Raw genomic sequence first — 16,124 nt, forward strand, 5'->3', positions numbered from 1 at the left:
TTGTTGTTGTTCCTGGACTGTAATTTTAGTGGGCTTTTGGTATGACGAAGTGGGAAATTCATGTGGCCAGCTCACTATTATTTACCCAAAGTCCAGTGCATCTTTGTTTAAGGGTATTTAAACCCACAAAATTCCTTTGCATATTCTATGACACTATTCTATTAGCAAATCTTAGGGTAGGTAGTACTATCCCCATTTGATGATGAGATAGCTACAGCTGCAGGAATATTAGTAGTTTTCTTAACTTTAAAGAGCCAGCCTGAGACAGATTCAAATATAAAACTGTTTCTCCCACTCTGCTCAGGCCTAAGGGTCACATGCAGCAATGCCTTTCTGATGGAGGTCGCTAGTAATAAAACAAGTCAGACCTTGGCTTCTCCATATCTTGCTACAATAAACTAAATGCCACTGCTGTGATGTGAATTATTCCTTTGAACTATTCTCTGAGCTGCAGAATTCAAGTTTCCTCTTCAATCATTCTTGTTATTCCTGAGTGAAAATTGGAACATCTAAAACCAAATAATTGCTGGTAGTCTGACTCATACAAAATGGTGGAGTTTATGAGAACAGACAAAGAAAACTGAAATTGTGGTGTTTGCTTCTGAAGGAAAATATACTTTAGTATACAATGATGCTATTTCAGAGTCTAGCACGCAATGAAATAGTTTTCCTCTTTGAAGATTTCACTTACATTCCCACACAGGGCACAAATAGTATTCTCTAGTTTGAAAACAAAAAAATAAGTAATTGCTTTCAAAGTCCAGTCTTTTGAAAGCATAGCAGTCTTTCAGATAATTGGTTATTCTCAAAAAGGAAAAGGGACTCTCCAACTAGTATTTACGAACAAATGCACATATCCAATAGTTACGGTGTGTTTATGTGTCACTTTGATTTTTCTCTCTGTGATTATAACAGCAGACATGCTTTGTGTTAAATGATGCATTTCTGTAGGCAGTTTTCAGGTAATAAAAGGTTTCTTTTTTCCCATTCAAGGGTTTGCCCATTGGCTTTTCCCAGCAGCATGCCAGGTTCTTGCACTCTCCCTTATTTTATTTTCTAATTAACCCCAACTTCATCTTGATGTATGTTAAACAAACCAAATAAAGGGAGGAAATGTCTGGGCCAAGCAGTGAAGAAGAGAAACTAAGCAGGACCTTGTCTGACCTGGGGCAAATCATTCTACCCCCTGGGCCCTTAGGGTTCTCATCTTTAAAATGAAATAACACAAACAGACTCAAGTCCCCTTTCAGCTCTTGAATACTATTTCTACACTATTGATGAATCAATTTCAATGAATTATCTCAAACCAGTCACCATTGCTTTAGTGCGTGTGTGACTATGGGAGAATTTATTCATTAATTTGTTTAATGTACATTTATCAGGTATCACGCTCAGAGCTGGGTATACAGTGTCAAATGAGCAGACATGGTCCTTAGCCTCATGGAGTTCACTGTCCAGAGGAAAAGACAGACAAAAACAAACTCTCAAATAATTGTGCTAAATGCTGTGAAAGATAACCAGAGTGCTGTGAAAAAAGAATAATAGGAAAAGGATAATTTAGACAGAGGAAGGGAGATGGTTTCAAGAAAGCTTCATTGAAGAAATAACAAGAGATCCAAAAGTGGAGGGGTCACCAGCCAAGTGAAGAGTGATGGAAATGGCATTCTGGGCATAGGAAGCAGCACATGTAAAGGCGCCAAGGAAGTAAAGAGCTTGTGGATTCCAGGAGCTACAGGAAGGCCATGGGGCTCAAGCAGAGTAAACGAGAGGGGTTGGCCTGAGATAAAATCACAGGTGGGCCCCACCAAAGCAGACAAATGAACCACGGTGAGCATTTTATATGATGTCAGAAAGGCAGAGAAAACTGGCTAGAAGATGTTTACATGAGAAAAAGAGGAGACTCAATTACATTTTTAAAACATTACTCTGGCCACTGTACACACTCAGTTGAGAAGAGGGCAAAAACAGGTCACAGGATGAGGGTGGCTGGTAGGGGAGGCAGTGGCAGAGAAGAGGGTGGATTTTTCATATAATCTTGAGATATCCTCAATTTGGGGCTACAGTCGGCTATAGCTGTGGCTCTGACTTCAAATCTCACGCTATATGGACATACCCATCCCCATATCTCCACTCTGAAGAGACTGACTTTGTTAGGATCCCATTGTCTCTCTAGGTGGTCATCTTGGACAGCAGCCTACATCATCCGTATCTGATCCATGGGATTCAGATGCTTGTTTTACTCAAACACCTTTTTCCTGACAAGATTTCAGAGACCAGGCCTTGCCCACACAGTTGTCTCGTCGGGAGGCTGACAGGACCACAGGTCACCCATGGCTCTCACCTTTAGACTTGCCCGAGTGTGGGTGTGGCCATGGCTGCATGCCCCACAGTCTCCAGAGGGTATAGACCAAGCTTTTAAAACATTAAGAGTCTCCTTGAAGACCTTCTCAGTAGGACTGAGGAGACAACAAAGCACCCCCATCCTTCTCATCATGGTGGAGGAGGAGGGTGAGACTAATAGTGCCTCTACAAGGAAATCCTCTCTCCACTGCCACACCTTTCTTCGTGTTTTCTAATATACTTGAGGTGCTTGGCCATCTAAGAGTGACAAAGTTCATTGTGGTGCCCATTTTTGAGGCCTGTCACAGTGCATGTCACCTCTTGGCCTGCACGCTCTTGCCCTGGACTAAATGGAGACAGAAAACGTCCCACTTTAGCATCCTCTCCTAGCCTCCATCCAGCCACCTTCTGAACACCACTGCCGTCTCCCTGAAGCTCCCGCACCCCGCCCTCTTGTCTGCCTCCTCCAGTGCCTCTCCAGTGCTCCTGCCGTGGGCCTTGGTGCAGTAGGGCAGCTGCCAGGATGGTTCTCCACCTCTGCTCTCCTCCTCTGCCCCATGATGCCATCCTGTCCCCAAAAGCTAAGTGACTCACTGCAGCAGCAATGTCATTGCCGCCCGCCTCCTCTTCCTCTTCCCCCAGGCAGGGCTTGGTGTCTGATTGCATCCCCTCTCCCCCACTTTAGAAAACCATCAGTCCCCACTCCCACACAGATCCTGCTGCTCCCTCTTTTCCAGCCATTTTCCTGAGAGTGTGTCCAACCGCTCAGACCCTGTGATAGAAAGGAGAAAATGGGTGAAATTTTAGGACTTTCACTACTCAGTGAAACACAGAGAAGCAGAAATGGGCGACTTATATGAAGAGCAAAGAAAATGGAATTTACTAGCTTGAATTAAGAGAACAATAAAAGTGAAGGCCGCTTAGATTTGTTGGAGGGATGAATAGGAAAGACATGGGAAGACACCAGAGCGCATACCTTGGATAGCAAACGTGGGAGAAGGCAAAAGAATCTACCGTCACTTGTTTTCCATTTTGAGAGCTTCAGGAAAAAGTCATAGGATAGAATTACCACGTTTTAGGAATAACCTCTTTTTCAGTGATTTCATATCAGTCACCAGTGATGGGCAGGTTGTGTCCTAACCAAAGTTTGCCGTGTGCCTGACAGGAACAAATGCTAAACATGGACTGCGCTGCAAAGCCTGTAAGATGAGCATCCACCACAAGTGCACAGATGGCCTGGCACCCCAGCGGTGCATGGGCAAGCTGGTAAGGGCTTGTGCCAGGAGAGAGTCCCAGGACTCACTGCCTAGGGCACGTGCCTACCCCAGTGAGTTCACTCCTTCCAAAGCCCTTCCCTGCAGCCCTGAGGAAGGCACCCCAGAACTGGCCTGCCAGTTTGGCTTCCTAATCATCAGAATGATAGAGCAGAGGAAGAGCCTTGTCAACCTAATAGGTAAATGCCCCATGTTGAAAAAGAGTGAGGGTCCTTAGTAGAGTAACCAACTTCTCCCAGGTTGGCACTTTCTCAGCTTTAGCACTGAAAGTCCCACCTCCTGGGACTGTTCAGGTTTTGAAAGTTAAATTCGTGCATCTCAGGAACCCACTCAGCCCCAGGCAAACCAGGGCTGTTGGCTGTCAGCTCAGTAGGTGTTTAGAGAGGACTAGAGCTAAGCCCCCACAAAAGTGGGGTGAGTAATAAATATCTGCACCACTTTAATGGAATCATGCTGCCCTAATCAAGAGACATTGGACAGTCCTGGCCCATTCTGAGCTGATCATACCATCTCAGGAGTATGGGAGTCAGTCCTGGTGCCACACATTGATCAAAAGCAACCTAGAGCATGCTTGAGGGTATTTTAAACTAGGATGGCCAAAGAATTATAGAACCAATTGTACAACAAGAACGTCTATTCTACGGAATAATTAGACAGGACTTTAACAGCTGTCTTCAAAAGAATTTAGCCCTGTCACACAGAAGAGTGATACTATTGTTTTTTGTGGCTCCAGGAAAAAGACTTAGGATCAGTGGACACCAAGCCTTAACAATCAGAGATAATGTCATCAAAGACCTGCCTCTAGGGTTAGCAAGTGCTCCTACCCACTCTCTCATCACAGTGTTCAAACAAAGGAGGAACCCTGCTTGCCAGGGGCATTGGAGAGGGTTCTGGATTTCTAGGGGGGACTGTGCCACTAAGTTCCCATCTAACACTGGGGTATAGTAAGTCCAGGCTCTTAGTTCATCTACCTACTCTGACTTGCAGTATCGCTTCCCCCAAAGCCCTGCCTCACCTGGTCCCCTTCTCCTTTTCCAATGGCAATTCCCACAAGCCAAGGCAAAGACCATGGAGGAGAATTCAGAAAAAGCGAACAGAATCAAGAACACTGAGCAGATGACTGTGGGTCAAACTCTTCAGATATACAAGGGCCTCTAGGCCTACCTCTGAGATCTGCTTTCCCATGCCCAGGCCTTTTATGATTTTAATATACCACAGTAACAAATTGTGGCGAGATAATGCATGGCAGTCCATTGCTATCTGGCAGATAATGAGGGTCTAGGATGCAAAGGAGGCTGCTGTGTGCTGCAGGAGGACACACGGGACTGGAAAGGCCAGGGCCAGGAGCTTGTTTTCCAGTGGAGTGTAACTAGCTTATTGCCACCTATAGCTTCCTCCTCCAGTGCCCCTGCCAGGGTTAAATTATAGAATTATAGGATGTCAGCACCTTAATGAGAGACAGGAGGGTGCCCCTGAAGAAACCTTATCCTTAGGGCCCTCGTGTGGTTTTCTCCGTCTTATCAGTGACATTGACCCCTTCTCTTTTGTATTCTCTCTCAGCCAAAGGGGTTCCGGCGTTACTACAGTTCCCCCTTGCTCATTCACGAGCAGTTTGGATGCATTAAAGAAGTTATGCCCATCGGTGAGTTGGGACATGGATGGGTTGAGCTGGGTTTCGAGTAGCACAATCAGCATGAGTGGCTGAAGTCCTCCCAGGGATGCAAAAAGTAGGGGTATCTTTGTGTATTTGATTAGTGGCTGTTTAGGTTATGATTATTTTGCTGGAGGAGACATATAAAATAGACAAAATTCTCCAGGAATTGTCATTGTTTCCTCAATGAAGCTTAAGGAACACCTAAGTCCCAAAAGCTATGAATCTGCTGTCCCAACCATCAGCAGCATGGCAGAGCGGAAAGGGCATGAAGCATGGCCCCCCACAGACTGGGTTCAAACCCAGCTTTCTCTTGACCAACGGTGTGTCTTTAAACAAGTTACTCAACCTGTCAGGCCCTAATAATGAGAACAGCAATCATTCCTTTTCCTACTGTTTTGTAAAAAAATAAATATAGATTATAGACCAAGGCTTAGTAGAAACTCAGCGAATATGTTCTTCTTTAATGAGGACCAAACAAAATGCCCTGTATTTATTGATATTTCTAGCTTGAATCTCTTCTTTAACAATATCTTTCCATTTACTTCAATTATTTTTTTCTCTCTCAAAAATTTCTACATCTATGTTTACCTTTTGGAGGGGAAAATTTTTAAACTAGAAATAGTTGTAAACTAGAAAGCTTTCAGTTTGAAATTCATAAAGCCTGGTGATGACAAATTCTTTCTAAAACATTTACCTCCTCCTGCACATCTTGTGTCTCGAGGCTTTGTACCTTGGTGGGCAGAGCCTCCCATTAGAGGAAATAATGCTGGTATCTGGGAAGAACCTTGAAATTGGAGTCCAGGAGATGGACAACAAAAGAGGAAAAGCAACCAATCAGGAAGAGTTTAGGAGCAGAGTCCTCCTTGGGGATGTTGGGTGCAGTGGAGGGACCTGGTGAATGGGAACACATTGAGGTCAGGGGCACATCTGTGAGGAAAGCTTGACCACAGAAAGCCCCCTCTTACCAGGGGCTGGGGTCTGCTGCCCAGAATCTACTTCTCGGGTGAACCCAGGACAGGCAGTAGGTGGTTGGCTGGGTTCTCTCAAATGAGCTTTCTCAGATGAGCTTTCTCTTCTGTTGCAGCCTGTGGCAATAAGGTAGACCCTGTCTACGAGACCCTCCGCTTCGGCACCTCTCTGGCCCAGAGAACAAAGAAGAGCAGCTCCGGCAGTGGCTCTGATTCACCTCACAGAACCTCTGTAATTGTCCTCTTCCCACCTTGGTTTGTCCCTGTTGGTCTTAGGCAGGGCCACCTCAGACACTGCAGCGTGAGGGATTCCACCTACATGCCTCATGAGGGTGGGGCTCTTGGAAGTCAAGCAGCCTCCAAGAGGAAACCCAAAGTACCTTGGGGTACTAAGTGTTAGCTGACACCCAGGGATCAGTTTACTTTTCTGCTTAAAGACCATCCTCTTGGCCTCATGCTCCTTGACTCTTCCCATGTGCCCCAATATTATAATAGGTAACATATTAATCAACACATAGAAATGTTTGGCTCAAACAATGGCTGTTTCCAGTTCTCTTTCCAGATACACCCCAGTTCAAAGACATAGCTATTTCTCACATTTTCCTAGCTTTTTCTCTCTAAGACAAGGTATACCTCTTGATTTCACATAAAAACTGCCCTCCCCAGAGGCACTTGTCCTGTGACTCAGTTTGGCCTCTCTCCATGGGACACTCACCCTCCCAGGCATCTCTCCTAAGCTTCATCTGATCTAAACTTAATGTTCCTTGCATCTCTATGACCTGTTATCATCATCTGTCTCTGGCTGTCCCAACCAGAATGTCTAGAAATACTCCAAGATGCCACAGAGCAGGGGTCCCTAACCTATGTTGAGTTATATAATTATCTCATTATGTATTACAATATAATAATAATAAAGTGCACAACAAATGTAATGTGCTTGAATTATCCCAAAACCATCCCCACCCCCTCCCTGGTCCATAGAAAAATTGTCTTCCATGACAATGGTCCCTTGTGTCACAAAGGTTGGGGACCACTGCCATAGAGTTTTGCAGCCCATGCTGTAAGTCACCATGCCTACTGCAAAGAGGCCAGGACCTTCCAGTTCACATGACCACTTAGGATAGCCTATACCCAGTTACCAGTTCCACTGTTGCAGCCCCTTTTGGACTAGAAGCTTCTGGGAAAGACACAGATGAGAATCCAAATGGTCTGTCTTATGGGGTCATCTCAATATCCAGTGATTATGGTGGCCTAAGGGAAGAAAGGCAGGACGTGCCGCCGGGAGGGGTTCTCAGGGACTGAGTTAAAATAGCTCCCTCACTGAGTACCGATTTATCCATGAGATAACCTGAGATTGTAGGTCGTTGAGTAGGAATATATTAATAGACCAGGTGGGTGAGTAGGTAGAAGTGGGCCCTCTGACTGATGCCACATGGTTATCCTAGAAGCCATCTTCACACTCACTGAAAGCCCTGTTCTGCCTGTATCCCACTGATTTTTAAGAGGGAAGAACCAAAAATAAATTTTTACTCTTTTTTCTTGTTGTACATAAAATTGATGTCAGTTAGTTCTTTCTTGCACTCAGCAAACATGAAGAGCCTACAGTTTACTAACACTGCAGACACACAAAAGAAGAGCAAGACATTGTTCCATACCCTTAGAATTCACGACTTATTTATAAAGACCAAAACAATAGAGAAGAAAGCTGATGGTGGTGGCAATGTCTAGCACATTTTAAAAATACACTTTTATGTCTTATACTATTTTATTGAGTGAGAACACAATATATATGTGTTAAGAATATTATAATAACTATGTCATATGAGTGCTGATGTACTTCATAATAAAGATTGAAAATGTTTAGCTTTAGTAGACATTGCCTCAAAGCAATGAGTGTATAACTTGTGACAGTCTAACATATCTGAAAGATGGATAGAAATGGTGCTAAATGTGACCAAAAAAAAAAAAATACACACAAATATATATGGGTGGGATTTCTATTATATACATAGGTTGGGTAATAATACTAATAATATACATAAAGTGCCCAGGGCCTAACAAAATTAACATTCAATAAGTAAAATTTATTGCTTCTTTGTTTTCATTAGGCATCTAGGCCCTAGCTGGGTTTTCTTTGAACCTGAGTTATTATGAAGTTAAACAAGGGTGTAATCCATTATCAAGGCAGACATGTTATCTGAGAAGAACATTTCCCAGCCACCACCCTTTAATAGGGCCTGTGCCTGGGCTCTGCTAGAAACCCCTGAATATCCAAGGGTTCTGCTCTGTTCTTCTCAGCCCATCTCCTTGTCTGAAATGTCCTCCAGTCAGTCCTTAAGTTGAGGTGCTCCCTGGGGTCTGCTTTTGCTTGGTCTTTTTGTTCTACATGCTCTTTCTGGTTGATCTGTTTCACATTCCTTTAGTCCAGCTACTGTCTCTAAGCTGATGACTCCCTTACATATTTCCTGTCCTAATCTCTTTCCCAACCACCAGACCAGTCCTACAGATATCTGAAGAATCTGTAGGATTTTGCAATCAGCATGTCCAAACTAAAATCATATTCCCTTGGTGATTAGGTCTTATGATTCAGAACTCAGAAAAATGCATCAAAAATGTCCTTCTTCTCTATCACCAATGCTAGAGGTTTGAAACTCATTATCTCTCACCCAGATTATTATAAAGGAATAACTGCACTGCTCTCTTCCTTTTGAATCTACCCTTAGTAATAAATACCTTTGTGCAACTTTCCTAATTAAAATCCTCTATGGACTCACTTATGCTAGAACGACAATGCCCAAACTCTTTGGCATGGCATATGAGGCCTGTCACTACCCTAAAATCCCACCTGCCCCTGAACTCCCCAAGTTCTGTGACATCTCTAGACCTTAGAACATGCTGCTCCTCCCAGCTGAAATTCTTTAAGAGCCACTTGAATTCTACACGAGCAATGAAGAGTCTACAGACTCCCCCAAGCATGGCCATTTGCTCCTCCCACAAGCCTTCCAGAATTCCTTTCTTGTAGGATACACACGATTGCATTGTAATGATCTACTTTTACATCTATTTCCTGAACTAGGTGCTGGGTGACTACAGTAGACAGCAGGGCCCCCCCATTCCTTATCCCTCTCTTTACACCAGGGCCTGACAGGACTCCTGGCACATAGTGACCACTCAAGAAATGGGCGAAGAATGAGGAAGAATTAGCAAGGGACTCTCGAAGACAGATCTCAGAATCCTCAGAGAGCCACCACACAGCACTTCAGTTCTCACTCCCTAAGCTCCGGGCGCAGTGCATCCTTCTCTGGATAGCTGTGTTCTGTCCAGGCACTCACACTTGGTCTCCACCTCTCTGCAGACAGCACTTCTCCGAGCTTCTGGGTCTGAGTGGGCGCCTCTTCCCTGGTCTCCCATAGCAACCAGTTCATCAATCCCTGATTTACATATTGCTTGGTAATTTTCACTTTTTTGCTTACTTTTTCTCTCACTTCTCCAGCCCCCTGCTCCCCTAGATGAAGCTGCTTAAATGAAAGGACTCTTTGTTCACATCCTTTGTATTTTCATTATCCATTACCTTACACAATTGATTCTCAAACATCACTGGGTATCCGAATCCCCCAGACAACTTTGTAACAATATAAAGACCCAGGTCCTGTCCTGCCTCAACCAGCCTGGACCTCTGTGAGTTTTATCAGCTCTCCAGGTGACTCGAATACCCACCACAATTTGAGAATCATTGATCTATCCTGTGCCAACTCATTATAGATTCTCACTAAATATTAATATGTAGTCAATGCATGAATACACAAATGAACGAACACCCTCCTCAAACTGTCTAAAATTCCAAAGGACCTAAAGCCGGCGGTGAGTTAAATTATTGGTTCTCAGAGTGTGGTCTCCGGATCAGCTGCATCAGCATCACCTGGGAAATTACTAGAAATGCAAATTCGGGTTCTCTTCTCAGATCTACAGAATCAGAAAATCTGATTTTGGGAGCCCAATAATCTTCATTTTATAAAACCCTCCAGGTGATTCTGATGCACATTAAAGTGTGAGTGACTGAGTTAAACGGAGGACTTAACGTTTGCTTTCCAGGAAATTGGCCTGTGGCAGCCCCTCCTCCTTCTCTCTCTCGTATTCACCCTGGCTGGCTCACACTTGCTCTTGTTCCCTTTCTGTGTGAACAGCTTTGAATCACACATTCACAGTGGCCACACCAGGCTGGGTCTGAAATTTGAAACAGAGACCTAAGAACACTAACCATCCCCCTAGTCCCACAATACCACATTACATCTCCTTTCTCAGGGGACTGAGGAGGGCCATGGCTGCCAATGAGTTGCTCCCTCAAAGCCACATAGAGCTGGCTCCCAGCCTGCAGCCATCTCTCTTTACACCTCAAGACTTTTGTAGGTCCCACCCAGCAATCCTGAAGAAAAGCACAAACAAAACTGGCCAGAGTAGAGAGACCTCTCTCCACTCTGACCTGCATTCTGAACAGGCCTTTCTCACATCTCCTACGAGAGACAACATATCCTCCTCCCACACCAGCACAAGCATCTCCCATGCTTGTAAAAGACCAGCCTTGGCAGAAGGGCACTTGGAAAGCCAGTCTAGACAGGCAAGAGCTGAGAGGAGGCTCCCCAGAGATGGCCCCAATCTAACCACATCAGCAGGTGGCCACTCCGGTGATTCTGAGCTTTGCTGAATTTATGACAAGGAGCGATCCTCAGAAACATTTCACAGTAGGCAATGAACATTTCAGCCTCCTCATTTTTGGCCGATGCTAAGGAGTAGCAGGACCACCAGAGGGACAATTGAAGGTGGTTCAGTTCACTTTCATCTCCAAAATAGCTTTGCTTCTAGTAACATCTGGACCCTACAGACTGGTTTTAGGGGCAGAAAACATAGTTTCGCGAATGTCAATATGATGTGCATTCATCACTGTCCAGTTATACTGGGGCTGGTTCCCTCAGTAAATATTTGTTGGAGTTTTGCTCTGTCAAGCATTGTTCTGAAAGCTGCAGAGAAACAAAGACAAATCAAATTGTATTGAAATATCTGTCACATCACTCTTTCCCAGAAGTCCAACTTGCCTCAATAGAAGAAAACAGAAACGATTGATTGGTACTTTAAAATGATTTTGCTTCCTTCCTGCGGGTCAGTGATAATGAACTTCAGCCTCTTGCCATTCTTCCAGTACTGTTATGTCCTAAGGCTAACGTATTCCTCGCATAGCAAAGCTTTGTCCCACAGATTTATATTCTTCTCGGGCTCTAGAGGCATTTGCTTTACATTGTTGAGAAGTCGCTGCCTAGCTGTTTCCAAATTGTTATGTTTTCTTTAATGGGCTTTCAATTGTTCTAAAATCTAAAAGGCTTGATGGCTTTGAGAAGACCAGAAGAAACCAAATTCAAACAACATTCTCAGAGTCCATTGGCTAGTTTATGAATAATCCTCAGTTTCATAAGATGAAATTGACGTAAATGAAATTCTCTGCAAAGCATCTCTTGTACAGAAATTGTGATCATGAACTTCAAGGGGCGCAGGGTACAAGTGACTTAGAGACCCCGTGACACTGACTCTTTTTCTCCTTTTTATATGTCATGAAAGTCAGAGTGGTTGAAAAAAATCTTAATGCTAAATTGTAACAAAAATCAGTCTCTGGAGGGTGGTGCTATAGTGCTCTCCAGGTGACTAGGATAGCTGGGGAAGGAAACTTGTCCATCCTCTGTTAAAAGATAAATTGTTTTTAAAATGTGACTTTCCTCAGAGGCCCCCTAAATTCCTCATTGGAAGAGCATGGAGCCAGGCAGACAGAAGCAAGGTCATCTGGCCCTTTTAAGGAGGTAATCAGTGGTCTGCTGCTAAATGGTTAAGTAGCAGCTTGCAGCTGGACCCTGACTTACAGCGTTTGCCTATTTCCATGGTATAAATACCCCTACCACAGTAACCAATTTCATGCTGTCAGTGTGATGGCCCTGAAGGCTCTCACCAGCCCGAGGAGCTGCCCAGCACACCACTGGAAGAAGTCTCATGCTTAAAAGCACACACTCTGGAGCCAACGCCCAGAATTCAGGACCCCAGCTCCACCACTTAATAGCTGTGGCACCTCAAGTAGAGTTACTTACTCTCTTTGGGCTTCAGATTCCTCTCTGAAAAATGGGTCTATCATAGAATTATTGTGTTGAACAAATGAGATGATACATATAAACTACTTAAAAACAGCATGTGGCAAATGATCAGGAACCATTACCTGTTTAGAGTGCTGTCATTATTATTGCTGTTGTTATTATTCTTGTTATGTCTGCAACCTAAGTGGAAGACTGATTGTGGCTTTTCTTATTGCAAAAAAAAGGCAGAGTAAGTATTTACAAAAGCAACATATTTTTTGCAGCAATGGAAACAGCATTTAACTCATACCTCAGTTGTGCAATCTGAATCAGTCGTGTATCTGCTTCTCAATAGTTAATACTTAAAACTCACCTACAGAAAGAGCTATAGTTTTACTTAAAATGTTAAGCAACAGGATATGGGCAGGAATTCTGATTTTTCTCTGTTTTCTGTTCCTGGGAAGAAGCCTAACTGTGGCCTGTGCACCTAGGCATTCACTCACTGCGTACCTGGCATGGCCAGCCTGAGCCTGCCAGACACCTGAAGAACAGTACAGTACCCACAAGAGGACACGGCCTCTCTGAAGTTAGCCAAACAGATGAGATAGTGATTGTTGGATTCTTAGGTGTCATACAAATGCCACCCTAGCTCTTTGGCTGACATCAAAATTTCTGTTCATTGACCCCTTGATATGACACTGCTCATCCCATGCTATTTCCTCCTTCCTCCAAGACTTCAGATCTCGTGGAGGTTCCTGAGGAAGCTGATGGGCCAGGAGGCGAGTACGACCTAAGGAAACGCAGCAACAGCGGTGAGTGAGGGGATTGGCCCAGCACAAATGTGAATCGCTTGAGTCAGGGGCAGGGGGCAGGTGAAGTCCATGTTCCATCCCCACTATTTCTCTGCTAGCTCAGGAATTCAGTCAGGGCAAGTGTTCGATATTCTGGAGGGAAACTGAGCATAGTTTCTGGTTGATTTCCGTGACTCAATATTTCCCTGAGTTCTGTCTCCTGAGTTCTCATGCCTTATGGACTTAGCTACATGAGGATTTAGGAGTCACTTTCAGACCTTTTTGTGAATGTATCATTTTCTCCAATGACCTAAATTAGAATAGCAACCATATCACAGAGATGCTACTTTATGGTACACCTGAGGTGCCTGACACCAGACGGCAGCAGGGCCAGAAAGGGGAGCATGGCTCCTTCCCTGGCAGAGACAACTAAAACCTTCAAAAACTGCACAATCCATTCAAACATTCTTTATTCATATCACTTAATCATCTAATGGCTTAAGCCTTTGTTTCAATAATTTCTAAAACATTTATTACCTGGTAAACACATACAATTGCTTGCCAACATTAAGAAAGAACCACCCTGTAACCCAGAGCATAAGGACACGTGAGAAGACCCTTAGGAATGCATCCTGCTGGCCCTTTTTGACATCAATAACTATTTCACCTTTACACATTTAGCAAAAAAAATATTTATGAAGCCTTTACTATCATCAGCAAAAGTGCATCCGTCACAGTCTAGCAAGGTGCAGGTCCTGACCTGCGTTGTTGACTAGGACTGAATGCATTCTCATGGCAGAAGTGATCCCTCCACGCTCCGATACACCTGCCTTTTCAGCCTGGGTGCAGAAGTTCTGTATTCAGTACTGCTTGTCACTGCATCAGCAGCAAGCAGCTGTCTTGCAACATATCACTTCCACTTCCTTCCCTCTGGGAATTCATTTATGGCTCTTCCCTCATTAGGACTATGCCGTGTGATTCCCACAGGCACCATGTGCTTAGCTACCCTGTGACTCTCCTCCCTAAATAAGCATCAGCTTTCACCGTACCACCACCGCACCTCCCCTTGCCCAGCCCACATGCACCTGCTAATGCTCCCTGTTAAGATAAGGATTCTTTGGCATCACATGGTGAAACTGTACTTTTAGATCAATGCAAATAATCATTGAGCACTTAGCAATGCCATTAAAGAGACACATTAGAAGATGTTTGCTTCAAGGAAAACTTCACAGCAGGGCAGCAACACGGCAGGGCTGTCCCAGCCAGGTCTGGCCGGCATTGCAGGACCAGCAACAGAATCTGAACAGCAGTCCCAGAGATGTTCTGCAACATCTTAGGCACTGATTCATCAGGGACTCTTATATAAATCAGTCTTGGATGTTAATTCTTCAAGTCTGGTAGGCTGCTCAGTCCTGAGTCTGACTTCCACCTTCATCCTTCCCCTGCCATTTCTCCTGCCACCATCCCTAATGGCCTTCTCATCACTAACTGCACTGGAAGCTTTTGGTCCATGTCCCATCCTAGCTCTGGAGACAGACTGCCAGACTTCACTTAGTGATTGTGTGGCCTTGAAGCAATGACATAACCTCTCTCAGCTTCAATCACCTCATCTCTGAAATGCAGATAATAATAACATCAAATCAGTAGGTTTGTTACGAGCTTTAGGTGAGATCGCAAATGTACACACTATCCATACATTAATGACACCCAAACTTCATCTCCAGCATTAGGCTTCTTTGCTGTCCCCAGATACCTATAGCCTACTGGACATTGCCCTCTGAATGTGGAATAGGAACCTTAAACATAATACACCAACTTTACTCTTGATCCGTTCACCCACCCATCCAAACCGGCCCTTCCCACAATTATCTCTGCTTGGTCAATAGGAACTCCATTCGACTGGTTGATTAGGCCAAAGTTTTTGGTGTCAGCCTCGACTCCCCCTGCCTCTCACCCTCATATCCAATCAGGGAAGAAATTCTATCTGCTGTTTATCAGAATTATGCCCAGCAGGTGCCTGCTGCTAACTCACTGCCTCAGCCATCTGGTCCAGCTCTGTTGACGCTGTTGCTCACCAATTCCTTTAGTAGCTAAGGACTCTGTTTATGCCCTGGGGATCTCTTCTTTCAAAAGGTGGTCCTGGTAGGATTTTATAATGTGAAGCGCTGTATTTAGGAATCATCAGTATGCAGCATGGTTGCTATTAGCAAAGCCATCATGAGCTCACAAAGAATCAGAGATGCAGGTAGAGCCTCATTACTCCAACTGTGACCCATCTGACCAGCTTCCTGGGCACCATGTGAAAGGCTGTTAGAAATGTAGAGTTTCAGGCTGCCTCCGACCTGATGAATCAGAGTCTGCATATGAATCTGTGGTTCATGTGGTCATATGGCCATTAACGTTTGGGAAGTGGGACTTGAGATTATTTAGTCCAATTCCTTTCCTCCAACACATACACACACACACACACACACACACACACACACACACTACAACACATGCCATGTAGATAAGGAAACTAAGTCACAGAGTAATACACTACACATAAAGACACAAAGTTGATTATTTTCCATCTCTTCTATGGCAAGGGGCATTTTCACAGCCTCATTCAAAGAGATCTGTTGAAAGAATCTAGCAAGCAATAAACTTCCAAAAAGCTTTGGCGATCTATTAGCAATTCGTTTGATCAGCAATAGCTTTCTCCACAATGCACCCTTAGAAGCCAGGGAGATTAATTATGCAGCAGTTTGCTTCAAAACATCTTCCTTTGATTGGTTTTCATCCCCTGTTCATGCAGTTTGAGAAACAACATAGAGAAAACACCCGACTTATGTGGTTCAAGTTCCCACTGGTGTTCTCAATCATGGCAAGGAGGGTGTTGGCTTTTCAGAATCAGTGTTTAGGAGGCCAGTCTCAACCAGTTCTGCATGACATGTTTCATTTATGTCCTAAGAATAAATGCAGTCCACACAGGTGTTATTTCTTCTACC

At 44.2% G+C, this 16,124-nt stretch overlaps 1 protein-coding gene across 1 annotated transcript in view; it reads left to right on the forward strand.

Moving 5' to 3' along the window:
* The window catches only part of STAC (SH3 and cysteine rich domain), a 137,550-nt gene that overhangs the window by 81,854 nt on the left and 39,572 nt on the right, over positions 1–16,124 (forward strand). Inside the window, exons 3-6 of the mRNA XM_012745422.2 lie at positions 3,506–3,606; positions 5,175–5,256; positions 6,353–6,468; positions 13,077–13,155. Coding sequence (XP_012600876.1) covers positions 3,506–3,606; positions 5,175–5,256; positions 6,353–6,468; positions 13,077–13,155 — 378 coding nt within the window. The remainder of the gene's footprint in view (positions 1–3,505; positions 3,607–5,174; positions 5,257–6,352; positions 6,469–13,076; positions 13,156–16,124) is intronic.

Source organism: Microcebus murinus, chromosome 1 (assembly GCF_040939455.1).
Source record: "Microcebus murinus isolate Inina chromosome 1, M.murinus_Inina_mat1.0, whole genome shotgun sequence".
Lineage (NCBI taxonomy): Eukaryota > Metazoa > Chordata > Mammalia > Primates > Cheirogaleidae > Microcebus > Microcebus murinus.